General features: G+C 37.9%; 3 protein-coding genes across 3 annotated transcripts; all 3 read right to left on the minus strand.

Annotated features, from left to right (window-relative positions):
• Positions 1-2,398: 2,398 nt before the first annotated feature.
• On the minus strand, positions 2,399-4,709 carry il10 (interleukin 10). The gene is made up of 5 exons (XM_068720187.1): positions 4,272-4,709; positions 4,027-4,086; positions 3,696-3,860; positions 2,966-3,028; positions 2,399-2,861 (listed from the first exon to the last, which is right to left on the minus strand). Exons 1-5 carry the CDS (start codon positions 4,434-4,436, stop codon positions 2,751-2,753), a joined length of 564 nt encoding a protein of 187 aa, XP_068576288.1. The 5' UTR covers positions 4,437-4,709; the 3' UTR covers positions 2,399-2,750.
• A 10,573-nt stretch (positions 4,710-15,282) lies between these two features.
• On the minus strand, positions 15,283-17,698 carry il19l (interleukin 19 like). Its single transcript, XM_068720368.1, is given in 7 exon segments — positions 15,283-15,867; positions 16,301-16,363; positions 16,459-16,611; positions 16,791-16,853; positions 17,045-17,208; positions 17,211-17,224; positions 17,574-17,698. Coding segments are annotated over 7 exon segments (660 nt in total). The 3' UTR covers positions 15,283-15,789.
• Positions 17,699-18,984: 1,286 nt separating this feature from the next.
• prelp (proline/arginine-rich end leucine-rich repeat protein) lies at positions 18,985-27,647 on the minus strand. Its single transcript, XM_068720406.1, has 7 exons — positions 27,483-27,647; positions 22,812-23,247; positions 22,537-22,722; positions 22,261-22,418; positions 21,946-22,142; positions 19,871-19,946; positions 18,985-19,704 (listed from the first exon to the last, which is right to left on the minus strand). The coding sequence occupies exons 2-7, from the start codon at positions 23,241-23,243 to the stop codon at positions 19,614-19,616; spliced, it is 1,140 nt and encodes a 379-aa protein (XP_068576507.1). The 5' UTR covers positions 23,244-23,247; positions 27,483-27,647; the 3' UTR covers positions 18,985-19,613.
• Positions 27,648-27,654: the final 7 nt, after the last annotated feature.

The raw sequence follows: 27,654 nt of genomic DNA on the forward strand, positions 1-27,654 counted from the left end.
AATGGGTCTTCAGGGGAGTCCCTCATGACAGATAGTAACCCTGTGGAGTCTACCCCTTTACCCCACCTGCTACAGACTTTGACACCCACCCACCCAGCACACACTTCCCTAAATTAGGGAGGGCACCCTAAATAATTTTGTTTACTGACCTGTTGGGAACAATTTGTGGTATAAAACTCAGGTTAGATGTACGTACAGTCTATGTAGCTTCTGAAGTAATCACTAAGCCTCAACAGTTGAACGTCAGAGGATTTCCACCATTGAAGGAAAGTCGGATAACATTCATTTCATCACCAATATGAAAACTAGCAATACATAATAAAAAAGGTGAAAAGTGTCAGCGTGTTGCCCTTCAGTATGTCATTACCGTTTATGCCCTTTTAAACGTGTGGGGAAATGTAAAGGATGGAGACTTCTCAGCTGAGGTTGTTAGACATCTTGTAGTTCTTTGAAGTGGCATCGCCATCCTCATTCTCACACGAACACATCCTCTCAGACACAGCAGAGCTGTTTTACCTGCCCCGCCGTGAGACGCTGCACATCACCTCTCAACAAGAAACCCACAGTGAATCGAAGGTTTTCAGATGTGATCAAACGGAAAGCTGTTTCGTAGTCAGTTTTACATGTACAGCAGTTGCTTATCTTTCACATGTGCTGGAAATCTGACTTTTTACTGTCAAGTACAGCTCTGGGAACATGTGGTTACTGTGGTTGCTTTGATTTTCTTTTTTGTCTCTCCTGTCGTCTTTTTCTGCTGATTATTTAAAAAACATGCTTCTTTGAAACACGTTCTTCATTGTCTTCTAAAAATTATACAATCACGTACTTGACTTATCAGGTATGTGCACATAAATTCATTTTTAACCTTTTATGATTCAAAATAATGAATCAGAACGGATGCCTGCGACAACTTTTGCCATGTCTTATTTTCTTCTTTTTAATGTCACATGTATCTTGACTATTTCTAAACTGACTTTTTCGTCCGACCACTCCTGACACTGTCTTGAAACTGTCAAACAGACCCTAACCCACTTCACAATGTGATTGGTCAGCTGTGTGATGGTGAGACAGGAACCGGGATTTAATCTGTTCTTTTGAGCTTTTTTTTTTTATTTGAACTATTCCTGTCACTTTTCATGTGAACAAATGAGTTAAAAGAAAATATTAAGAACAATGAGAAGGGCTTTGCTTTTTTATGAATTCAATTCAAGGATTTAAGTTTATTTGAAATACTTGGGAGGGGCCCCTGTATTTTTGTACAGTTCCTGACAATGATTTCCAACTGGAGTGTTTTGAAGTAAGCTTAAGTTGATTTGGGATATCTTAACTGTTCAGAGGAAAGCACTGAGCCATGATAGATCCATATTTTAGATATTGAAAATAACCATTTTTGACAGTAAATCATGATCAATCATAATGGTGGTTCTTTTTTTCTCACCTTGCCCCGAAACCATTGCTCTCTGTACAGACAAACCCAGTCATTACCAACAGCCAGATATGATCTTACGTCTAACAGACGAGCGATTCACAACGTAAACACTGGCTTACTGGAGTCTGAATCCACACCTTCAAAATGTTTCAAGGAGTGAACACAACACTGATTAACGTGATCCATCCTTAACGAAACTGCTATTAACACTGGTCAGAATGAAATAGATAAAATTGTCTCTTGCAGACAATTGTTATGAATGATATCTTTGCATATGGTACTGTCATTGCTGGAATGATACTATTCAGATCATCCCACGTTGACGAAGCAAGAGGCGGGTGAAAATGTCATTTGAGTAGTTTCAATGCAGAGGCCTGAGTCAAGTCAGGAATCTTGTGTGACTAATGCATGTACGTACATTCAAAATGTTATTAAAGGGGCATGTTTCTGTGCCCTCGGTTTAGAAAATATTTTATTGGTCAGGTATAAATGTATTGGGATACAGCTCATGGATTAGATCCTCTCTGAAAAAGATGACATAGCACATAAAAAACACATTTTTTACATGCAGGGCTGCTATTTCACCCTGTGTGCTACTTCTGTTTTGTGTGTGTGTGTGTGTGTGTGTGTGTGTGTGTGTGTGTGTGTGTGTGTGTGTGTGTGTGTGTGTGTGTGTGTGTGTGTGTGTGTGTGTGTGTGTGTGTGTGTGCGTGCGCGTGCCATGAGGGTGAGACTGGTTAGTTACAGTTTCGGTAAATTAAGATACAGCAGGGCTGCTGCTGGTAAGTGATGTATATGGGTCACGTTTGAGGTTAGTGAATCAGCATGTTGAGTTTACACTCAGGTTCCCCACATATAGACTGCAGAACTGCAGGATGTGATGTTTTCAGTGCTCTTACAATTACCCATTCCTAATAAATGGCATGCTAACAACTGTATCATCTTGTCAAACAAACATCAAAAGAGACATTCATTATCAACAAGTAATTTATTCATCGACAACAATACAATATTAGTCATAAATATATCAATACATATTATATATGATAAACAAATAAATACCACATCTTCATAAGCGAAATAGTTTTGGTTGTAACTTCATATGTGTAGGACTCAATATGGTCTTAAAACAGAAACTTGTCCCCAGGACAAAAACAGAAGTCTCAGAATAACAAAGACATCAGTTCAGCAGGCTGCAACAACATTTGGCAACACCCATACCAGTGAAAATAACAGATTGAATACAAAAGAGCGCAGGAGTCCAAGGCCAAGGAGTTCCTGGGATGAACAGGTTCACATTTCGATTAGGGTCAGCAGGTCTTCAAACTGTGGCCAGTTTGTTTCTGTGCCTTTTAGAGGCCAGATATGTTTCAATGTAGTTAAACAGCAGATCCAGCTCACTCATGGCCTTATATAGCCCTTTACTCTCCATCTGTGGACAAACACACAGGTCAAAATACAGGAATGCACACACAAATTGTCTTTAAAATGAAACCCCAGCACTTTCACAATTAAAGATGAAATGTCGACACTCACCTGATTGTAAGTAGAGTTTAGATTGTTGATGTCAAACTGTTTCTTGCAGGAGAAGTAATTTCTCTAAAGGGGAACAATAGAAAGATGATGTTAGGGTCTACCAACATTAGACAGCCATGTCCTGAATTCGACCCCCACCCACCAGAAGCACAGAAAAGAAATTCAGGTGAATAGCATGTCATCCTTTCTCTTTCCCTTTTGCAAGAACTGGGTGATGCACAGTTATGCAAGTCAGTTGAAGAATCACTGACTAAAGAGTGAGCCATTCTTCCCCTTTCGGTCATAATCAGACGTTTGCCCGATGCTTGGAATATTTTGGCGGTTATTGGATGTAGTCCAAACCAGTAAGGTGGTTTTGATGGTTCGTCTGTGACACATGGACTAGACTTTTGTGACGACTAATCACGTGTAGACTCTTCCTGTCTGTAAATTATGCCGACTTGGTTATTTTGTGAATGAAAACAGAAACGTATACATGTACCTACAGCATGTCTTTAATCGTCCACGTGTAACTTTTCAGTAGCCTACACAGCGATAATAGATAATTACTTGTGATTTATGTCGGGTATGTTACATTTCTAATGTTGGACTAAACACTTTAAACTTGGAAGTTCATTTTTATTCTGTTCCTCACTACCTGTAGCCTACATCGGAGCTTTCTGCAGCGCGCACTCGGCGCCTGTTTACATCTCAGTCTCCCGTAGGAGTAACACGTGTGCCAGCTACTCACACATGTGGTGACATCACGCTTGAGCTCGTCGAAGATCAGCTGTATAGACTCCATGTGAGGCTGTAAGTTCCTGGTCTCCTCCGTCACTCCGGACATGGCTGTCGGCAGAACCGTGCTCAGATAAAACTCCAGTATGCTGTTCATGGCGTGGCAGGCAAACGGGCTCTGAAGGAGGGAGGAAAGCGCCAGCCCGGTTAAGAGATGTCCGCGTGTTTACAATGTTCGTCTTGTCGCTCATTTTAGGCTGTGTTTATTTTCTGATTATAGTTGAGAAGCAGTGCAGTTCTAGCATAGTGAATGATCTTCGTGGATAGTTAAAAAGGTAACTTACTTTAAACGAGTCCTCGACGCTCTGGTCCAGCAGCGCTGTGTCCAAGTCATCGTTTGCTTCCTGTAAAAAAAACAACAACAACGCTTGTGATCAGTGACAGTGTGAGCAGCAGCAGCAGCAGCCGTAGAGGCAGACAGACGGAGGTGAGAAAGTGCAGCATCACCTGGAGACTGGCAGGATCTACCCAAATGATGCTGCGCTAACCTTAAAGGTACTGTCAAAGTAAATGTTGTGCTTTTACTCACAAAGAAATCTCGGATCTGTGAATAGTCCTCTCTGAGCTTCTTTAGCCGGACAGGGAAGGCCTCCACGAAACGACAGCACTGGTTGTTGCACATGGGACTGCACCAGGCACTGCTGAAGAAAGACGAGAGAACCAGGGCGGACAGGAGGAGGGACCAAGGAGTCATTCTGGTGGACGAGCTGATGGATCTTCTGGAGGCAGAGACGAGAAGAGTGGGCCCTCAGGAGTGAAGATGCTGCTGGCTCAGTTGGACGAATGTGCAGTTTTCTGACTTCTGAGAGGTGAAATTTTCGTGGTATGATCTTCCTAAAGAGCTCAGAAGAGAAAAGTGCATATATTTAGCGTCATCTCTTGCCTCAATTTATAGCCAAATTTGGGACAGGCACCTGAGGGAGTGTCTATGACTGGAATGGGGGGGGGTTCTCAGAATCTTGCGACAATGGGCTACTCCTCCCATGTGATTGGCTAGTACTATTGACAGATCTGGAAATCGGAAATAATCTGACATATGGAATTTTGATATGACATCATTTTCTTCTATTATTCATGTTTTTCATATTATATTACAGACACACATAGTGCGTGTAATTATGTTGCATAACACATTGTTTCCATTTGACTATTATTACAATACCCCCCCCCCCCCATATTTATATACATACATTATATTATATTAATCAAAATTATAATGGGTACTTAGGTGGAAAAAATAATGTTTAAAATTGCAACAAATGTTAATCATATTTTATTCACAATAACATAGGAAATAGGTCAAGTCAGTTGGAAAGGATATTAATTTGTGGTTTATGTTCGATGACTCTGTGGATTCCCTCTGTATGCCAGACATGCGTAATAAGACTGATAATAGTGAAGCCAGTGACATCCACTCATCATTGCTTTTTGCTGAATGTGATTGATGTCTTGGTATTCTTTCTTTTTGGTGAGGGTTTCATATATGTATGTGTGCATATATACATTATGTATTTATAAAAGGAGTGTTTTGGGACTCTTAGTGGTGCCAGCGTAAGGGGGGTTTTCCCCCTTCAGTACTTTTTGTCTTGTATGGAATGTCCATTTATTCGCGAGTACGTCTCTTTGCTTGTGCAGTTTAGAATTTGTTTGAGCCCATTTATGTTGGGCAACATTGGTATTTGCCGGGAAAATCAATCCTGGTTTTTATCTCTGCATGATGAGGACTTCACAATGTGTGCAAATACTTATATTTGTCACGGTGCAAGTTAAAATGTGTTTACCTTATAAAGCTTTTGACATGCTGAAGATAACACAGTGTATTTTTCATAAATTAAAATAAATAAAAACAAAGGTGTGGCCCGAGAAAGGGAAGTTTGGGGTCCCCAGCTGGAGCTGTTGCCCCCGCGACCCGATCCCGGATAAGCGGACGAAGATGAATGAATGAATGAAAAAACAAAGGCCTGGTACAGTGAACCCTGGCAACATATGGATATGGAAAAACAGGCACATATTAGAATTAGAGGTTTGATTAAAAAATATTTTGAGTTTGTTTTTAAAAAAGCCCTATAGTATGGACAATTTTAAATACCTAATTAAAAAAAAAACTTTACATGTATACACAATATACATTGTAATGTGTACTTCCTTGTATACATGCATTTACTGTGTCATAACCAAATAAAAAAATATATGTTAAAGGACTTAGCTTTTGGTCTGTTACAAGATAATTAATTGTTTTTTATTGAACCATACAATGTAATCATGACACTAAGTGAGGTGTATTGCATTTCAGTGTTGTCCAGCATAGAGCCTCATAGACCAGTGAAAGGGAGTTTTTTTCTTTTTTGAAATGGAAACACATGATCGATGCCAAAATAAAAACAATCAACAGTCCAATCACAGCTTGGGGAAATGGTCCTATGCGGGGCGTAGTGTCCTTAAAGTTGCTATTAACAAGATTGGGAGCATTTCTACTGCCTATCAAGGGCTCTCAACATGGCGATGGCCAAGCCAGGGCCTTACAGCTAATAGCGCTAACAGCGCAAACAACGGCAACAGTGCTGAAATAGCTAACAGTGTTTACCTGAGAGGGAACCAAAGGGTGGGTGCTAAGCTTCTATGACGGTGGTCCATTGGTTGGGACAGTGTTATCGGCTGTAATTGCCTTATGAGAGCAGTGAATGTGCACAAAAAGCACAAGCAGACGACCCGGATCTTGCGCATCCATGAGGCCCATAGCACAAGAGCACTAGCCTTACCTTTACCCAGCCTCCCAACTGCTTGGTCTCAGCTCGCTCACATGAAGTCCACCCATGGCCCAAGTCACAATTGGATATTGTGTTTCTTGTCCATTGTGTTTTTAATCAAAAAGAAAATGATCCCTATGTGCTGCTCTCGGCTGGACGACGCTGAAGTGCAATGCACTTCTTTACTATCTTTTCTCTTTTGTGATTAGATTTTAAAGTCACAATGAAATAGTCTTTTGTCAACTCTGAATTTGAAAAGATCTGACAGTTAAGTGAATGCATAACAAATAGTCCACCAGAAATGGTGTTTTAATTTGGTTTTTTTAAGAAGCAAAAAGCAGCCTAAATATATGAAATGCAAAATAAAAAAGGCAGATGAACCAAACTTACTTTACATCCAGTACAGTTTCAAATGTTTCCTTTATTTAACTAGGTAACGTCTCATTAAGACTAATGTCTTAATGAGACTTAACATCTGGCCAAGTGGACAGCATTAAAACCTCTCTGCCACCATTGGTGTACAAATGTGTTTGTGAATGGGTGAATGAGAGGCTAATTATATAGCACTTTGTCTGGTGAGGTAGAAAGGTGCTATATAAATGCATTTACCATACTGTAGTAAATACAAACAGCATAAACAGTCTAAGACAACTGTGACATGCTACAGAATGGCATACAAATTAAAAACACAGGGAGCTGGCGACGGTTTTTGACTGAGAGAAGAAAAAAAACCAGGAAGAAGTTGTCCAATTAGAAGAATTCTGTAAATTCCGTAATCCAAGTAACACTGGACAAGCAAAGTGCAATAATATGCAGAAAATTAGGTTATTGAACTTGCACAAACAAATGACACCAGACAATGTGGGTTTAATACTACTGGATTAATATAAAGATGTTATTAGGAAGATTTTATTGAAATAATTTGTTGGTTTGTAATCACATCAACATGCAATGTCTTTTTTTTCTTGATTCTTTGAAGCAGTAGATCTTTAAATAAATGTACACAATTTGTATATACGTTAAAATAATATGAGTCAGCAGTAAGCAGTTTATGGGAAACCCCTCTGACTTTGGCACCGACTGTGTGTGTGAGCATGCATCTCTGTATTTAGCTGTGTGATTTCACAACATTTTGTGGTTGTAGTTGCATTTGAAATGCTTCTGCCCAGTCTGCTGGGATTTCAGTTGCGGCATTGTTTATGTGCATGTGAGAGCAATTTTGAGTCGGCTATTAAGTCATTTAGTTCTTTTTCTTTTCTTTTTTTTAAGTAACATATTTTTAGTTGTTAGTCAGAGCGCTTCTTTCCTGAACACAACTCATAATTAAACGCAGCATACAGATGTGACCCGAGAAACTGCTGATAAAACCATTGTCCCCCACAATCCCACAGGTTTTTAGACAGCTGTTCACAGAACTTGGATGTCATGAAAGTATGACTATTGATGACTATTATGATGATTTGCGTACCAATGTGTGAAGTATGATCAATCCTGTCCATCATGAGATATTTATCGGTAACAACTTGTTTACTAGTTTCACAAACGTTGGTAGCAAACCACATTATTTTAGTAAAGTCTCTTAAACTCTGCACTTATTAATTGTTTTATCATTACCACCAAAATGAAAAAAAAGTAAACTGACAAATAAATGAGTGGATCTTACTGTACGGCACTACTGTTTTCAAAGTATGTGGTTCAGAGAGTATGAGAATCAAGTTGGTTTCCAATTTTTCTATTTTTGTGTCTGCTTTTCTGATGTGGCAATATTACTGAAACTAATTTGATAAAAGTCTTAATCCTGTGAACTATAAAACGTGTTGATCCATTGAAGGCTTCATATCAGCAAGTTGATGTTCATTGTGCACTCAAACCAGATGAAAAAAGTCAGCAATATTTCTTGCACTGCTTATTCTGATCAAACCATTTCCTTCAGTCAGCTCTGTGCCCCGTATGCAGTGTCTCCTCGAAATGGGGCAGAACCTGAATCAGTCAAATTTTATTTTACGCTCATCACTTTGTCGATCACTGAGTAAGAGCCAGCAGAACGTTGTCTGCTCTGGAGATGATCAGGTGATGTGGTGAGGATGTCTCTTTGTTCTCTCTTGTCTTGCCCACCTCACACTTAGTTTCTGATTTCATCACTATCCGGTCCTCAGAATCCCCTGTCAGCAATACTGCAGCACATTACTTGAAACCTGAATGCTGATATCACATCCAGTTGATTCGCTTGGAACATGAATCACAGTGGAACACATGATGCAATCCAACTGAAATAACATATTGACAAAGATTTGATTCTATTAGCCGTTTGCACAATCATCTTGACTGCGATTCCTTGCACTTTGCAGACTAGATGAGCTCCTAGATGAGCATAACTGTAGTTATGTTTTTACATTTTCACCACCTTATGCGTCACATTTTCTTCATTTGTGTGTGCATATTGGGTGCCTGCATAATGTACTTGCGCCTTGAGAGGAAATCTATCTGTCTTTAAAAAATAGATTCACCACATTCTTCTTTCGCTTTCACACCGGTCGTCTGTTTGACTGCGCATGTGTGCTTATGTGTGTGTGTGTGTAGCATTGAATTCTTCAGATGTCTATGTCTGTTATTGTTTATGTCAAGCAGTTATTGCTATGCAAACATACATACTAGTATGTGTGTGCATGTGCTAGTGTTTTAGAGTTGTCTCAATAAGGCTACAAAAAAAATGTATATGGCATGACCAGGGTGACAGCATCCTCTCCAACCGTTCACAAATTCACTTTAATTGATGGGTGTGGTATGACCGCTAATATGTGGTGTAACAGATGGTCATCATGACGATTGTGCAGAACGGAAGAGGAAACTTGGAGTTTTGTCTGTGTTTCCTGTGAGTGACCTATAGACACCGCTCTGGAGTTCACATTAATTCTTTAGTCATTTAGACTTCCTCTCAGTTCATCTCTCATGGAGAATGGGAGCTGCCCTCTGGTTGGCAAATCACCTATTTCATCCTGTGGATCTGAATGACTGTGTGTCGGTGATATATCTTTCAATGTAACTGTAACGAAAACATACACATTTGAAATAAAGCAGGTAATTGCAAACTTAAATATCTACTAAAAACATAACCATAGACGTCCTCAGAAACCTTATCACTTCCACTGAGCTGAGCAAGCAACATTAGATAAATGTATTGCTGTAACCTGAAACTAAAGTAGCCCTGTCCTTCTGCTGAGCAAGCATCTTTTTGGGCGGAGATGAAACTTAGAAATTCCCACAGTACACAAAGTTCAGTTTGACCTGGATGTTATCAGAAATGTAAGATTAAATCAGCATAAGCTTTCCGTTTCAATCAGTGATTGATATATTCCAGTGTGATGCCTCCAAACATATGACACCTAATTCTCCATACTGTATTTATGCGCGTTTGGGTGGAAGTGCGTAAGCACATGCGCGCATATGGCCATTCGTATCTGTACCTGTCAGGGTGTTAACCGCAATTATGTAAGCACAGCTCAAGGTGACGGCTCATACTTTCCCATGGTGTTCAAACATCTGAGTGCTGAATTAGTGAAAGTAAAGAATAACACTGTTTCTCAATGCAATTTGAATGATGATTCACAGTTTCATTGATTGTTCACGTTCATTGGGTTCATCGGTCTACTGATGTTCAAATGTGAAGCAAGATGGGACCCGGTGGCTGTGCAAAGTGTGCAAAGAAGTGCAAAGAGGAGATATAAGTCTTGTGATCAATCATCATCCTGCTGCTGCTGCTGCTGCTGCTGCTGATGTTGATGTTGGCTGTTTTACATCTGCTCACCTGTACTGTACTGGCCCCTCATACCAACTCTGGACAGGAGACAGAAGACTGGTTTCCAGCACTACCTCACTACTGGAATAAACTGTAAAATAAACTGAAGACCGTTTTAGTTTGTGTATGTGTGTGTGTGTCTCTGTGTGACATTATACACACTGTATGTATTTTGTTCTAACTAACGATTTAACTTACTAACTAACTGTGTTTACATAAAGGTTGTATGAAAAAAATATATATTTGTATTGCTTACAGTGGAAGTTCAGTACTTGCTATGTCTAATACATACACATATATAAACATTGAATTTGTGTTAATAAATTTATACAAATCATAAAAATAAATATATCGATACAAATTGCATAAAAAAAATAAGAATTACTGGTTATTATTAATGTGGGATTCATGAACTGTGAGGGTCCTGGGACAGAGGATGTCACATGTGTACAGATTGTAAAGCCCTCTGAGGCAAATTTGTGATTTGTGATTTTGGGCTATACAAAATTAATTGAATTGAATGAACTGCAGGCACTGTGGGGTTGCTGAATTTCTATTTCTGTCTGATCATGTGTGTTTATGATATATACAGTACTTTAGTATTTGAGCCAACTTTAAAGTCATTTTAGAATGTGAATAAATGTATTAGATTACAGAATACTATATCAAAAATAGCAACATGTAATTGAATGAAAACATGGCTTCTAACTAGGTCTTTAATGATTTCTGGAAAACAATTTCCTTGGAAAACACATAAAAAAATATATATTCATATAATCTCTGAGGAGTATAATAAATTGGAGGACACTGTGGACACCAAAACAAATCCCAATAGATGTGGTGACTATTTGTGCAGGTCTTTTGTAATATAATTTATTGATGATAAAATAAGATACTACCAACTAAAATATTTGTGAATAGGACATCAAATGACAAATGCTTAAAACCAATTAGATTATCATTACCAAAGTGAAATTAAATGCTTACTCCTTAGCACCCTCTGCAGTCTACTGTGAGAATGTTTATTTACAGTGAGTTGTTACTCACACTATACACCGTGATTGTTCTCTGTGTCTCCCATCCACAGTGACGGTGCTGTACAAAGCTGAGTACATGTATTCATGCAACATAATGTCTCTTTTTAATAAAAGTGCATTTCATCATTAAATAAAAAATTTACACATGTATGTATAGAGGGCCCTTTGTGTTGAGTTTGCATGTACTGCCTGTGACAGAGTGGGATTTCTCCGGGTTCTACGGCTTCCTCCCACTGTCCAAAGACATGCAGCTTGGGTTAATTGCGGGCTATAAATTGCCCATAGGTGTGAGCGTGAATGGTTGTCTCTATGTTTCAGCCCTGTGATAGCCTGGCGACCTGCCCAGGGTGTTCCCTTCCCTCACACATTGTCAGCTGGGATTGCCTCCAGGCCCCCTGCAACCCCAAATATGATAAGCGGTTACAGATTATGGATGGATGTATATGTCATTACTAGATTACCTGCGATCACATGTATTGACTAAAGTTGGAAAAACACTTATTAAATGTAATTATGTTAGCAGTGGTGGAATGTAACTAAGTAGCGTATATTTTCAAGTACTGTACTCAAGTACAAATTTCAAGTACCTGTACTTGAATATTATTATAGATTAAACTACCCAGCAGTATATTATAAAGTACTATAAATGAGCTCCAACTTTACCAGCTGCAACATTAATTAAAGTGATGAACACTAGAACTTATCAGGCTGCACCAATTAAGTGTCTTTTAAGACACTCAGATTGATCCAGAATGTTGCAGCATCTGAACTGACAAGAACTAGGAAAAGGGATCATATATCTCTCTACTATCTCCTCTCTCCTCATCTCCCTCTCAATCTGTATGCAGTCATCTCCCATTAATTCATGTTACTACTTGGCTTGTTCCTCGGAGTCTTTGTGCTTTCTTGTCTTGCAGGTACCCATGAATCAGTGTGACACCTGGAATGGGATTGCCTCTGCTGCCATGGCCCTGATTGACACCCATTGCTACCAACATTATTACCAGTCATATTTATGTTACTATTACTGCCACTATTATTGGGATTATCATTATATTATATCCACTACTGCTATTATTATCATTAGTAGTCATATTTCTATTATTATTTCTGCCATTACTGCTATTATTATTATTATCATCATCATCATTCTATCTCCCTCTGTCTCTCGCTGTCACTGTCTTTCACTACCTCTCTTTCAACCCACTGGCCACCCACCCAGAGCCTGTTATGACTTGACATGATATAAATAAATTGAATTGATATAGTGTGTCATACAAATTCTGAATACAGTATGCCATAAAAATGACATAGTATAGTATGCCATAAAAATGTCATATGATATATCATATAATATTTTGCCATAAAACTGTCAAGAAAATAATATAGTAAATGTAATAAGATGGCTATAATATCAAAATATCAAAAAAATATGCTCTACTAAAAATGTCGAAAAAAAAGTCATCATATAGTATGTTGGAAAAGGTTATAAAAAATTATAGGATAGTTTTTTGAATAAAAAGTCATAGTGTAGTATGTTGAAAAACGTCATAGTATAATATATCAAAAAAAAGTTAAAAAAGAGTCATTGTATTGTATGTCAAAAAAGTGATATTATAATATATCGAAAAAAGTCATAGTATGGTACGTCAAAAAAAGTTTAAAAAGCCATATTATAAAATGTATGCTGAAAAAAGCCATAAAAAGCCATCATTAAAGTATGTCGAAAAACGTAAAATCATAGTACAGTATTTTAAAAAAAATCTAATTTTGAAAGAATACCACAAACATTTTTATTATAGTATGTTGAAAAAAAGGTATAATATAGTATATCGAAAAAAGCCGTTAAAAGCGATAGTATGGTATGTCAAAAAAAGTCAAAGTATAGTATGCCATAAAAATGTCATCAAGAATGTCATACAATGCAAATATCATGACATAAAATGTAATTAAAACTACAATAGTATGATATGTCATACAAAAAACAAATCATAGTATGGTATGCCATGAAAAATGTCACAAAAATATCATAATTTATTATGTCATTAATAAAGTCATGGTATAGTATGCCATAAAATGCCATAAGATACATCATAGTATATACTGTGCCATATAAATGTATATTATTCCATAAAATGTCATTAAAAATAGCATAATATAGAAAGCCATTAAAATGTAATCGTCATTATGTCGTCCTCCTCTTCTCTCACCAGAGGAGCGTAGTGTTCTGAACCAAAACTGAGGAAGGCAGAAGTTCCCTAATTTCCTCCATGTTGTCCAATGACGCTTCCATTTATTCATTAATTTTATTAAAACACACATGTCTTATCTTTTGTACTGAGGATACAACTCTGAGACTTTTATGATAATACTGGTGTTGTCCAAACAAGTACCCTGATGTTGAAGTCTACAAACATATTTTTCAAGTGAACTCTGACAAAAAACAAAAAACTGAAATAATTTTCTTTTTTGAATGCAACGCTTCCTTTCATTTCATGCTGTAATACTCATTTTGTGATCCAGTGTTGATTTAATAAAATATACAAAAATCAATTGGATGTTTTTATTCTTAGCTGCTTCTGTATGACAAAGTATAGTATGTCAAAAAAAATCAAAAAAGTCACACGTACTGTAATATGTAAAAAAAGTCATAATGTAGAAAAAAGTAAAAAAGGAGTCATAGTATAGTATGTTGGAAAAAGAATCATAGTATAAGATTTCAAAAGAATGCTAAAAAGTCATACTATTGTAAGTTAAAGACATAGTATGTCATTTTATAATATGTCGCAAAAAGTTAAAAATAAGTCATAGTACAATATGACTAAAAAAGTTTAAAAAAAGTTATAGTATAGTGTGTCGAATAAGTCATTTTACAATATGTTGAAAAAGGTCAAAAATAAGTCATAATATATTATGTCGAAAAAAGTCAAAAATAGTCAAAGTATAGCATGTCAAAAAAGCTATTTGAAAAGCCATAGTAAAGTATAAAAATTATAGTTTAATATGTTTTTTTTTTTTAAAAAGTCATAAAAAGTAAAAAAATAAGTCCTAGTACAGTGTGTCGAAAAAAGGTCATTGTATAGTATGTTGAAAAAAGTAAAATAAGTCATGGTATAGTATGACAAAAACATTTTTTTTACAATATGCTGAAAAAAGTCAGTATAATATGTCAAAAATAGTTTTAAAAAGTCATAGTATAGTATGACAAAAAAGTAATTTTACAATATGTCAAAAAAAGTAAAAAATAAATCATAGTATAGTATTTAAAAAAAAGTTATAGTATATTTTTTTAACGTTGAAAAAGTAGAAAAAAAAGTAATAATATAGTGTGTCGAAAAAAGTAAATAAAAGTCATATTATAGTACATTAAAGAAAAACCCATGGTATAGTATGTCGAAGAAAGTCCAAAAATGCATAGTATAGTATTTTGGAAGAATACCATAAAAAGTTATAGTTTGGTATGTCGAAAAAAAAATCATAATATTATAAGTCGAAAAAGGACATAAAAAGCCATAGTGTAGTGTGTCAAAAAAAGTAATAATATAGTATGTTGAAATAAATAAAAAAAGTCGACTTCCAAACAATCAGACTTCTTTTTGCAACCAGAGGAGTCTCCCTCTGCTGGTCATTTGAAAGAATGCAAGTTTAAGACATTTAGGCATTGGTTTCACTTTTCAGAACCAGAGGTTGCTTTCTGTGCAGGACACATGATGTCCTACATGACACGCCCCTTGAAACAGTCGCAGTTCACTAATCCAAAACTACTTCATTAGTTATAAGCACAAAAATTACTTGGTAAGGTTCAGGAAAAATAACATGGTTTGGGCTAAAATAAGTACGTGAATCCCGAGGTTATTTTAGGGGGCCTCTTGTGTGGTAAATTGGTCGTGTCAGGCAGTAGAGTGGGCGTGTCGTGTAGTTTGTGAGACTGCAGATAGACCCTCAAAGCATCCGTTCATGTGTCAATCAATCAATCAGACTTTATTTGTATAGCACTTGTAACACAAAGTACTTCCCACAGAACAACACATAATTGTGTTGAAAGGAAACACTCAAAGTCTGTAGGTGAGAGTATTTTTTTTAAATAAATAAAAACCACACTTAAATAAAAAATAAATATAGCAATAAAACGATGTTTAGTCTGCTAAATAACCTTACATTACAGTAGAAGCACACATACAATAGCATAACAAATTTCTATTGCTGATAAATATCAATACATATACATTTATGTCATATTATTTATAAATATATTTAAAAAAACAGTCCACAAGTTAGTGGATAAAAAGACATATTAAATTAATTCAAGTACAAAAATGAGAAATGTAGGCTACAATGGCAGAGAAGGGAAATGAACAATCCCTCACTTTGCGTACAAGTAATGTCAGGTCAGGAGTTAACATCTTTGATGAGCTTGTGGACTCATCAACAGCAGGCACTTTGGCATTTTGCTGAGTTTCTGTCTGATCATGCGTGTCCCTCCAGCCAGTCCAGCACAGTGTTCAGTTCTCCCACGGCCTTCTGTGCAGCCTGGTTTATGTCTAGCTGCTCAATAGAAAGAAAAGGAGAAACGGCAGAGAGAACAGTGGATTTAATGATGAGCATAACTGTAAACACTATTTTATATATATATATATATTTATTTATATATATATATATATAACTGTTGGTTTTTTTTAAATAGATTTTATAAAACTGTTTTGAAAAGAAACCTGCCAAAGTATTTGTTAGCTCGTTGAGTGTTCAGTTTTTAGTAACATACAGAACTAAATATTCATATTCATTTGTTTGGTGGCTTTATTTTTGCCACATCTTTTTCTTTTAAGATATTAGCAAGTGATACATAATATATTTAAGATAACCGTAGACCATACTGAAAACCAACCAAGACGTCATTTGAAAAAGTGAATTAAATTGCACCCTCTGCAGATAACTGTGTGAATGTCTATGTACAGTGAGATGTTATTCAGTAACCTACCTTGTTAAACTCAGCATGCACGGAGTCAATTTTTTTCTGTGTATCCTCTTCACAGTGGCAGTGCTGCACAGAACGCACAATTATGAATACAACTTATTGCTATTTTTAATTAAAGCACTTTTTTCATTTAAAAAAAAAAAAAGAGTTATTGAACTTACACATTTATGTATATCTTTTCTGATGCGCACAAAAGCATTGGCCAGAGAGCTGGAGCAGCGTTGATGCTGTGGCTGAGAAGAGGCATAGTTGCTGAACACTCTCTCAACGTAGAAACGGAGCACAAGATGCAGGAAACAGCACGTCTGACCAGCCTGATAGAGACACATAAAGGTCAGATTACAGCAGTTCTCTCACACATTCATGTTACATACTCATATACTGTTTCTAAAACTTCATCAGTCTAAGGCTTAGAATACAGAAATATAAAAAAATCTGAAACAGGAAATTAGGATAGAAATCACAACAGCACTACATGGTGAAAAAGACTCACCTGAACATGCGTCATCAATGATTTGTCCAGAAGTTTCACTCCAATTGCACTGTCTCTTTCCATCTGGAATGCAAACACAGAACAAGTTAGAATCTATCTCCACTTAGAGATGTCATAAACCGTGTTTGATCTTTTTCTTTGGTAATGAGTTTGCCTGTGTCTGCCTGTTATGCTGGATACGGCTGCTGTGTTTGTTGATTTCTACTATTCATTTTCTGTCTGTTGTTTTGAGAAAGTGTGTGCATTAAACTCACTGCATCTGATCGTATGTCAGTGTAGTATTTCCGCAGTTCGTGCATGTGAACATTGACAGAGCAGCTGGCCAAGCTCACGGTTCGGCTCTCCCCAAGTTCACTCAGACAGCTGAGCAGGAGGAGCAGGCAGAAAGAGCAGCCAAGCAGCATCTTCATCATTGTGGTTGTCTGGTGGGAGAGCTGACAGAAACATTTTGTTTGTTAAAATATCGCCAGATAAATTACTGGGAATTATATGTAGGTACAAATCATCTAGGGATTACTTAAATTATTGACTATTCTGTTGAGGCAAGGCAAGTTTATCCATATAGCAGCATATTTTTGATCAATTAAGTCTATAAAACGTAAAAAAAAATAGTAAAACCAAATGCCCATCACACGTTGTAGGTGATGTATTCCTAATTCTTGTTTTGTCTTGCTACTCAATTAATAACAAAAATAAATTACAAAATAGAGAAAAGCATCTCATTTCAGGTTTCATTGCCCACCGCCATGACCCCAAACCAGCACCACTTGTGTTTAGACTCACCTGTGTGTGTGTTACTCAGAGGAAGAGTCCTAGGAGAGATATGCCTCTGTGTCTCCATCCTGCATCCTTTTATAGTGGAGTAAGGGGAATTTTTACCAGGTACTGCACCACTTGCACATACACATACGCACTCATGCACCTGCACATGTACTTGCACACTAATTGTTTTACAGGAGGAGGAAATATGTTGAGACATCACTTCCTTTAATTGCAACACCTGATTGGCGGAAAGATTGAAGATTTCCTCCTCCTTGATGTGTAGTGTATTCATTGTAGAGAAACAACTTTGCTGAGGGTGATGACATTACATTGTTGAGTCACTCATTAGATTCTTGTGTCGTCATTCCTCTGCAGCACAAATTTATTCAGACGTGTTAAAAAGTACGCACTGCATCATTTGGCCAATGGCCAATTAAAATGTAATTATTGTTTTGGGGTGAACGATGGGTGTGTTTTGCACCAATAACAATTTGTTTTTGCGTTCTCATAGACCTCTGACCGAACACCATGTATGCTCTCAAATGTTGTCTGTCATACTGGAAAAAAACCCTCCTCCAGCACATACCCGTACTCGTTTCCCCCTAGGAGCACTCCTACAGGCTGTGACTTCACTCCTGTCAGACAAGCCCTGATCGGAAACACCTACCGGACCTGCTCACCTGCTTACTAGGCCAGGTTAACTTTAGATGACAACTGGTGGAAAGAATCATAAGCAGGGAAGTACATTGGAAAACCGGAATAACCTGTGTTAATGGAAAATATATGTATATAATGCTAACAGCAATATAAATAGGGAAGTGAAAAAGAGGTAGTACAAATATTTGCCAAAACTTCCCAGGTCAGGAATGCTTTGTGCTTGTTTCTAACCACTAGAGGTCCTCACAAAGCACTTTGAACATGGAAAAAATTACAATGATCCAATTCACAAGTCTCAGATTCTGTGGCACTGCTTCAAAAGCTGCTGAATATATCATCGATTGGTCTAAGATACTTCTTTTTATTAGAATTCTACTACTTTCATATAAAGTATGTTATATTTTTCTGTGATTGAGTCACAATCTTAATTTAAACAGACAAACGCTGTAACTCAGCAGTGGACAAAGTAACAGTAACGCCTTGCAGTGCAGTACAGTACAATAATCCTGCAAGTTATTTTGCGACCCCTTAGGAGGTGCTTGTAGTTGGTATCAGTTGAAACAAAGAATTCAAAAGATTTGGTTTACTAGAAAATCAATCCCAGCTAACATTAGATGAAGGCAGAGTACAACCTGGACAGGTCGCCAGACTATCTCAGGCCATTCCTCAGTTTTGCAAACCTAATTTACTTAAAAATGACTATGACATAATTTGTGTTAGTGTCCATTGATGACTCAGAGGAGCATAAGGAGATAATAATCAATATGCAATCAAATGATCAAAGAAAAGAGTTTTATTTTCCATTATTTGTACAAAGCTTCTTTTTACAGAAGAATAATATACAGAGGACTATCAATAAAAAGAATAAAATGTCATTTTTACATGGAGTACCTTGAAAATCACAGGCACATTTGGGACAGTCTCAACTACATGGTAGTTATGTTTTAAACTGGTTCTTCTGACATCCACTGCAGGTCTGTTTGTTATCCTTGGTGGCAGCTCTACTCTGGTCACATCTGCTAGTGAACATAACTACCCTCCATATGTGTAGCATGTCTGTCAATGTACCTGCATTTTCAGGCTTTACTCATTTTATTTTTATTTTTGCATTGTATTACTATAAACAAAAAATGACTAAAATGTAACATCTGTCAACAATGTAAGTTGAACTATCAAAGCTTTACAGTTTTTTAACATTTATTTGTCTCTCTTTCAATAACGCAGTTCTACAGTAGGCCTATGTACGGTTGGATATACCTTGTTTCTCACTGAGCATGCTTTGCCTTTATTTCAGTTTGCACACAGTGCACACTGTGTGTATTTGTGTGTATACTGTAAGTGTGTTGTTCGTGTGCGTGCATGCATGCGTGCGTGCATAACCTCAGGCCTTTAGGCAGGGTTCTCCTAAATGACAATGGAGTAAAGGTGTCTGAAGCACATGATGACATCCAGAGGGATGGGGGGGCTCAGGTGATTCCCGTCCAAACGCAGGTACCTGACGCAACAGAATAGATGCTTAACATATCATCCCAATGACAACTGCTTTTTAAAACTAAATTGTTCCTGACATAATTAGCTTGTTCTGATTTATTTCCTGTCAAAGGGTGCCACTGCATCAGTTTGTATTGTTGACTGCCAAGTTGCGAAATAATGTGACGTACCTTAGTCTGGGGACCAGACTGAGATCGCTCAGGTCGGCCTGCAGGCTGTATGGACAGATCTGTGTGCCATTGATGCCTGCCGGGAAAACACACAGCCATGAATGTCTAGTTCTCCAATGTTGGAAACGCCTCACATTCAAATTAACTTCTGAAGGATGATTTAAAACTTGCCCAGTCAGCCAAAAACGTATTCAGCTATAGTGTAGACACGGAATTACGCTTAAAGGAGCTGCCTGAAAAGCCGCTTTCTGGCTCAAATAGGAAGGTAAACATGAGCTATTCCAAGATATAAAGACACATTTTAATGAAGTAAATCTTGGTCCAGGTGTCTATACAAATTCAAGATAATATGACTAGCTCCCAAAAAAGTCTTGATCATCTGGATCAATTGAATTTTGTCACTATGTTGTAGTTATTATTATTAATAACAATTATTTTTTAATCAACTACATTTACTTCACTTGTCGTCATTCTGACTGTAAACAATGTGTAGAAACAGTTCACAACAGTTTATCAGCTCATGATCATCATAAAATCTTCATATTTCGACAGACAAAGCTATACAGAGTGCTTGTTTACTCTCTAAAAAACAAAATGTTTACAAGTAGAACTAATAATCAAATGAAGCTGCTCAAAATACTATCAAATGACTCAGCTTCAGGTTAGGTCAGGGCTCAATCTATATATGAAATAAAGTAAACACTTGTCTATTTACAATTCATCAGGCATCGAGTGACATTAGCTCTCTTTTTAGCCCTGTTTTAGTCTCCACTAACTCCTTAGAAAAATAACTGTGTCTTTAGTCTGCTAGATGGTCAACTTCATGGTAACTAACTTTCAGTCTTTGTTGACGCACATAGTGTGCATTGTTTTTTAAAAGCTCTTTTTGCTTGACAGGTAAAAGAAGACACAAAGCTTCTTAGACCTGCAGAGTCCTGTAAGAATTCTCTGTGGGTTCATGCAGGTAAGTGACGTCTTTCACATTACACAATAGTGAAGTGAAGTGATTTAAGATTACGGTTAGGTTTGATTAGACCACATTAATAAACTTGGTTTATGGGGTTTATGGGGCAGTTCAAGACAACCGACTCATTAAAAACAATTCCAGATGTGAAAATATTTGCTTATAGTTTTGCTTTAATTTGATGTCAATCAGAGCTTGATAAGTCTTCATGGTGTTTGTTTGATAATGTTTCTTGTTAGAAAGATCTTGTAGATAGTGAACAGAGTCATTGGAGTGAGGTCAAACTCAAACTCAAAATCAGAATAATATTGCCTTTGTTTGGTGCGGCCCCCACAGTGGTTTTCACTTCATACCTGATTAGACTTCTTCTCAGGACTGTGTAGGATTGTGCAAACTGAGCTTGATTGACAACTCTTATACTTCTGTTAGTTTTGTTTCACCTGTTAGGGCAGCAAACTTACTCCCTTATCAGTCTTGTTCAGGGGTTCCCAAACCTTTTGGGGCCAGGGAATCCTTACAGGGTAGAAGAGTTTCCAAGGATCTTAATCATATTATTCAGCATACGCTTACTACTATTTGTACTCTGAGATGCCATTGGAACTATTTATATTCTAATACATTTCAACATCAACACTTCAGATCTATTTCTTAATGATAAACAGAAACACATTTGAATGTGAATCATCAGAAAATAAGATGATGTAATCCTTTATTAGTCCAAAAGCAATACTTAACTTGACAGCATTTGCATACTTCAAATAATTGATTTGAAAAGCTTTCAGAAAATGAACAGCAGCAAGACTGGCATTATAAATCCAGATATTTAAACTTACCAGATGGAACTGCCGATTTTTCGATTAGCGGATGAACTGCTCGACCTCCTGAGACACAGCCTCATGGCTATCACATGTCGTGTATCCCATAGACATTGACATACCTCTCACGAATCCGTGAAGGTTCTTTATACGGGATTCGTTACTTTAGCAGCAAACTATTTACAATGTAAAGATATAATGTCTACCTGAACAGAGAATGTTGAGGCAATAGATATACTCTGAATTCCGTATTGAGCCCCTTCAAGATGGTGCAGATTGCTGCTGAGATTACTTACTCTCGATGGAGTTGTGGTTTAGGTGCAGGTGCTCCAGATGAGTGTTGAAGAGAGGAACAGAAGTAATCTGGTTGTGGGCCAGTTGCAGGTCCAGCAGGGTGGTAATGTTGAACACATACTTAGGAAGTCCTTTGTCACTTAGCTGGTTGTAGTTCAGCCTCACAAACGCCAGGTGGTTCAAGCCTTTGAAGTAGTCTCTGAACAACGATGAGAAGAACAACTGTAAAAATGTAATCCAACCAGCTTTCGATAATGCATGCCGTGCATGTATGCATGTGTGTTCACTGTATGACAACGTGGGCACTGTGTACTTGCTTTGGGACGCCATCTATCCGGTTCCTATCCAAGAAAAGCTGTATGAGGCTATTAGGTACGCCAGCAGGCATCTTTTTCAGGACATTGTGAGCCAGATTGAGCTGCATGAGGCTCTTAAGGTCCTTAAATATGTTCTTTTCCAGGTCATTGTCACTCAACTGAAAGAAAAATCATCATACATTCATATTTGCTCTAGAAATGCATACAGGTTGCTGACCCTGCTCATACCTAAACTGCAGAGTATGCTTACAAAGGTACTTTTAAACGGAGGTTTACCTGGTTGTGGTACAGGTCGAGCAGCGTCAGGTTACCCATCTTGTTAAAAGCACCAGCAGGGATCTTAGAAATACGATTTCTACTTAGGCGGAGTTGTTCTAGACTTGCTGGGAGACCGGAAGGGACTTCTTTCAGGTGGTTACGTTGCACATAGAGGTATAGCAGTGCTGGGATCTTCTCAAACACCTGCACAAGAGATAGATGCAGAGAACACATATTTAAATGTTTTTATGTCAATTTAAATTTATGAATATTAATTGAGGAAACTTTATGACCTTTTTGTCGATTCGATGAATGCGGTTATTTGCCAAATTAACCCAGCGGATCTCAGTAGCGTTGACGAACGACTCTGCCGTCACTTCTGAGATGTAGTTGTTCTGCAGGTACAAGTAGTGGGTTCTAGATGGGATGACAGGGATCGCACGGATGTTGCGGTTCTCACAGTAGAGAGCATTGGGATAGCTCGGGGAGCATGAACACTCGCGGGGGCAGTCAGGAAAGATGGAAGGTGGGCCCAGGATGGGAGGGGGGAAGTCTGTTGGCTCCTGGGGCTCTGGCTGTGCCGGTACAGCAGGCTGGGGGACAAAAGGCTTCTTGGTGGCGGCTGGGCGCCTGGTGGGCTTCTTTTGCCGAGTTCTCTCGGTGAACACTGCCCCCATCAGTAGGAACAGAGCCAATGCAGAGAAGAGTCCCACGCCGGCCTTCATCGTCCTATGACAGAGCATGAAACAGATGCAGCTGATTTGGAGTGACCGTGGGTAAGTGGAGAGCTCTTTCAATCAGAGGGTCGTCGGTTTGATTCCCGACTCCTGCTCCGCTAGTCTCATGTCAATGTGTCATTGAGCAAGACACTTAACCCCAAAATTGCTCCCGTAGCTGTGCCTACGGTGTATAGATACTGAATTGTAAGTCGCTTTGGATAAAAGTGTCTGCTAAATGACTGTAATGTAATTTGTAGACTCAACTGTATTTACAGTTATAACATGGATTAAGAGAGAGATAGACACACACACACACACACACACACACACACACACACACACACACACAGAAGTTTAACATCATGCACATTGGTCCTTTCTTTGGTTTCTTGCTCTGTGTGGGAGCTCTGGGACAGTGCTGCCTCTCAAGTGTGTATAAACCTGCTTCCTGATTAGCAGGAATTTAGAGGCTCAGTGCAGATCTCTGATTACCCTGAATACTTCAGTAAGCAATTGTTTATTTGACTTTAGCTTGTTCCTATTTTGAAAGGGGCTTGGGGCTTACTTCACTTGCAGCAAAAATATCCCCAAGTCCAATTTCAACTTGTGTTGGGAGAAAGAGATTTCAGGGTTGAGCTGGCCAAGTAGTATCAAGACAAACATAGAGCAGGTTTGGATCTAAGCCATGAAAACACTGAGAGTGTAGTATTGTTAACCAAAATGATCAAAATGCCTGACTTTTGAACAAATATTGCAGCCTAATGCTGCTCTTATAAAAGTGGAAATGTTGCTATGTATGACTTCAGTTTCCTGTTGAGCTGAAAATAAGTAAAATATGAACACTACAGAGTTGTCTGGTTTAAGTTTTCATACAAACTTTGCAGTGTCCTGACTAAGACAAGTATGTGAATCAATGGTGTGAATCAATTAGTCATTGTCATAATGTCAAAGTGACATGACTTGATATGTCATTCCAGTTCATATAAATGTTAAGATGGGGGTTTGTGGCTTGGTAATACAAGTGAACGAGAGTGAGAAGGAAAGAAAGCAATGAGTTGTTTAATTTGATCAAATCCAAAAGGAGAAGGGGAAGATACTGGTACAGGAAATTAGTCGTTATGAGGGAGAGGAAAGGAACGTTTTTGGATAAAGGCTCTATTGTCAGCACCGGTCCAGAGGGAGAGATGTGGAGGGAAAAACTGCAGGTCTGGTTAAGGCTCTTTGACCCAGGAGAGGTCCAAAGGAAACAGTGCTAAATCCCAATGAGACTCTGATGGAAGCAATATGCATCTTTTAAACCTTTGTAAATGCAAAAGTGTTGCAAGCAGATGTAGTATATTTAAGTTCAAATTGACATTTATTTTAATGGTATCTTTTTAGAGAACAATTCATGTTGTTAATATATTAGTGTTGGAAAAACTGATTTTGTCAAAGATTGTCATCCGAGACACACATCAGAGTTTGGACTTTCTCCAGGATTAATTTTAGTCGTGTACTGCAATTAATAAATGAAAAAAAAAGTGTTCAACAGATGTGTGCAAATTAAACCGGTGTTACTTGTGTGGGTATAATGTAATGCACTCCTCAGACAGACTGACACACACACAAATGCAGATGTTTGACTTCAGAAGTATTTACCCTTTGGTGGAGATAAATTCACTCCTCAAAGTGGAGCAATATTCTCTTAATCCTAAAGTTTTACATTAATCAAATTGTCTGCTTGTGTGCATTTTATTCTTTACACTGAGTACTGTACCTCATTAGCATAAGCCTGTATTAAATAATCACCACACAGCTGTAAAAATGCATAAATGCTTCGGCACAAATTCACCATTAGCTTCCAATCACTTTGTACCAGTTAGGCAAGCCTTCGGCCAAATTGATAAACATAATGTATGAATCATGGGGCAGGAATGAGGCTCAGAGATATAACCTGTTCTGCCTGGAAAAACAAATCTGAACTTTTCTCTGACTTCCTGGCACTGCCCTTCCTTTTCCCTTTCAGCCACCCAGAGCCTCCCAGCCCCTCGTTCAAAACCCTGAACCCTGATCCTTCCCCTCATGCTGCTGTTGTCATGATTAGTAGTCTGGCAAACAACTACAGAGGCAAATTCAGAGATGGCTGACTCATTGATCTATTATTTGGGACCTTAATAAGCAGATCTGATCAGTACGAGAACTACACAGTGGGTCAGAGATTATCAAAAACTGACCACATTCACATTACAAATGACGATAATTAATTTATCCCTAGCAATTATTGACTACTTAATTTTGACTTTAAACCCCACAAAATATGGTTATATTTAATTGGATCCTCCTTTTAAAAACAGCAGGTCACACATGCAAGGTCCATTTAGTAGGTGTCCTGGAGCGTTTCATTATATCGCAGCTGTATAGCAAATGTGGTTTGTCCATTTTGTAGAATCAAAATTCAAAGACAAATTGGAAAACTCCTGTGATATGATCGAAAGCTCCAGAACAGCTGCTAAATGGACCTATTGGTGGGAATGTTTCAACTACTGTTTCCAGGGTCGAAATGCATTTTGAAACCCATCTACAAATCAGTTTTTCAATCTAAAATGTATATTCCAAAAATGTCCATGAACATTAAGATCAGCCATAACTCAAAATTAAACAGATTTACTTTCTCATGATTGAAGGTGTCTTTTTAACAACCAAGACCAAGATATTATTAAGTTACAGTACAATTGAAGATATCTTTGATCAACAGCTACTGTATTTTTGCACAGTTTAGATCACAAGGTGAATGTCCTCTTAAGATGTCCATGTGTATCAGGAGATTTAAAAAACAACAACCATAATTCTAATTCAACCCGAGTTGCTGTTGAACAAAGCTCTTTGTTACAACGAAGTCGCTGATAGTGAACCCTTTCCAATTTATTTTTTTCCCTTTTGCTGTCAGAACAGGCGCCATCATTCCTTTAACTATAAATGATAACCACTGTTTTGTAAGAAGAGCCACGTCACACACATCGGAATCCAGTGATCTGACTCAGATATCTGTGGTTAAACAACACATTTACAAAAAATCTCCAAATAACATAAATGACAATAAAAGTGACTTCATAAAAACTGCATCTTCTGACTATTTAAGAATCATCTCTATGTATGTAAAACTTACTTTAGTTATAGGCAGTTAGGTCCACCTGAACTTAAAGATGGACTTAATTTTAAAATTGCTTGGTATAAATGCCCTGGAAAAGTGATAGTTACAAAACTATTTGCCCTCCTTATGAAACCCTCAGCAGCAGATACTCTGCATTAGTGTTACAAGATTGCCAAAACTTTTCCTCGTGTGGGTGGGGCATTCCTGCAGCAGCCGTGCAGCGGTTGGATCTACATCTATCAGTCTGAATGTGCGGTGAATGAGTTAGAAGGTGCACTGACAAAAACATCTGATTAATTTGTTAATACACTGATTTAAATTAAATTACACTAATTTAAAATAAATTGAGAGTAAAAAAATGAATTCTACACTTCGCATTTCAGTCTGTTCTCCTGTCTGACTGGATGCTGTCCATTACTGCTTCTTTGTCCTGAACATCTGCCAGCTGCACCAAGATCAATTTCCTTTTACAATCTTGACATTCTTCACGTCGTGATTTTTTTCAAAAGTCCAACCCTCTCACATAACAGAGATTCACCACGGCTGTGATTAAAAAAAAAAAAAAAGGTAATTTTTTTCCCCCACATTTCCAGAATATTCCTTTTTATTTTGTCCATTGGTTAACACCAACCCTAGACCTAACTCCAGAGCAAATTAAATTAATCTAAGATAAAAAAATAGATAATGTTGAAACAACTTGATGATCCATCTGATGAAAAATCATAGATTCTTCTCCATCAGCCAAAGTGAGCAACAATGAGTTTTCAAAAAGAGTGACTTTCCTCACTCTCTTCATATTCTAACTTTCCTGCAGCAGCAGCTGTCCTCACATACTGACATAAAAAGCTGAAATCAAAGTGAGTTTGCAGGAGTGAAGAAAAGCAGTAGAGTCGAAGGACAGAGTACCACTTTGTCTGGCACAGCGTTTCAATAGAAACACACCAGCATGGCTCAGCTGCGCCTGTGCCAGGATTTCCCTCTTAGTCCTCAAACATGCACAGTGGTCATTCTGGCTCTGTTTCACATACAAACACACTCCTGCCTGGATTATTATCTTATTGATTAGTATCCATCTGAAACAGCCCCCCTTGGAAACAACAAATACAGTTTCTTACCTGCCTCTGGTACCTGCCCTCTTTTGTCAAGTCACAAGTTGTGTGTCTTTTCTTCTCTCTGCTTCTCTCACTCTTTTCCTTACCCTCCCTCTCTCTCCCTCTTCCTCTGTTTCTCTCTGTCTCTAACCCTCCCCTCCTTCTCTCTTCCGCTCTCTCCCTCTCTCTCCTTTGG

This window comes from Cebidichthys violaceus, unplaced genomic scaffold, assembly GCF_023349555.1.
Source record: "Cebidichthys violaceus isolate CVI_PGR_0920_01 unplaced genomic scaffold, fCebVio1.0.p SCAF_25, whole genome shotgun sequence".
Lineage (NCBI taxonomy): Eukaryota > Metazoa > Chordata > Actinopteri > Perciformes > Stichaeidae > Cebidichthys > Cebidichthys violaceus.

Coding starts and splice junctions, on each gene's coding strand:
- il10 (XM_068720187.1), bottom strand. CDS start 4,436: ATGACTCCTTGGTCCCTCCTCCTGTCCGCCCTGGTTCTCTCGTCTTTC. Junction 4,087..4,271: donor CACAGATCCGAGATTTCTTT/GTGAGTAAAAGC, acceptor TTTTTTTTACAG/GAAGCAAACGATGACTTGGA. Junction 3,029..3,695: donor AGCGTGATGTCACCACATGT/GTGAGTAGCTGG, acceptor GTTCCCCTTTAG/AGAAATTACTTCTCCTGCAA.
- prelp (XM_068720406.1), bottom strand. CDS start 23,243: ATGAAGGCCGGCGTGGGACTCTTCTCTGCATTGGCTCTGTTCCTACTG. Junction 22,419..22,536: donor TCGACCTGTACCACAACCAG/GTAAACCTCCGT, acceptor TTTTTCTTTCAG/TTGAGTGACAATGACCTGGA. Junction 19,947..21,945: donor AAACCACAACTCCATCGAGA/GTAAGTAATCTC, acceptor TTTTCCCGGCAG/GCATCAATGGCACACAGATC.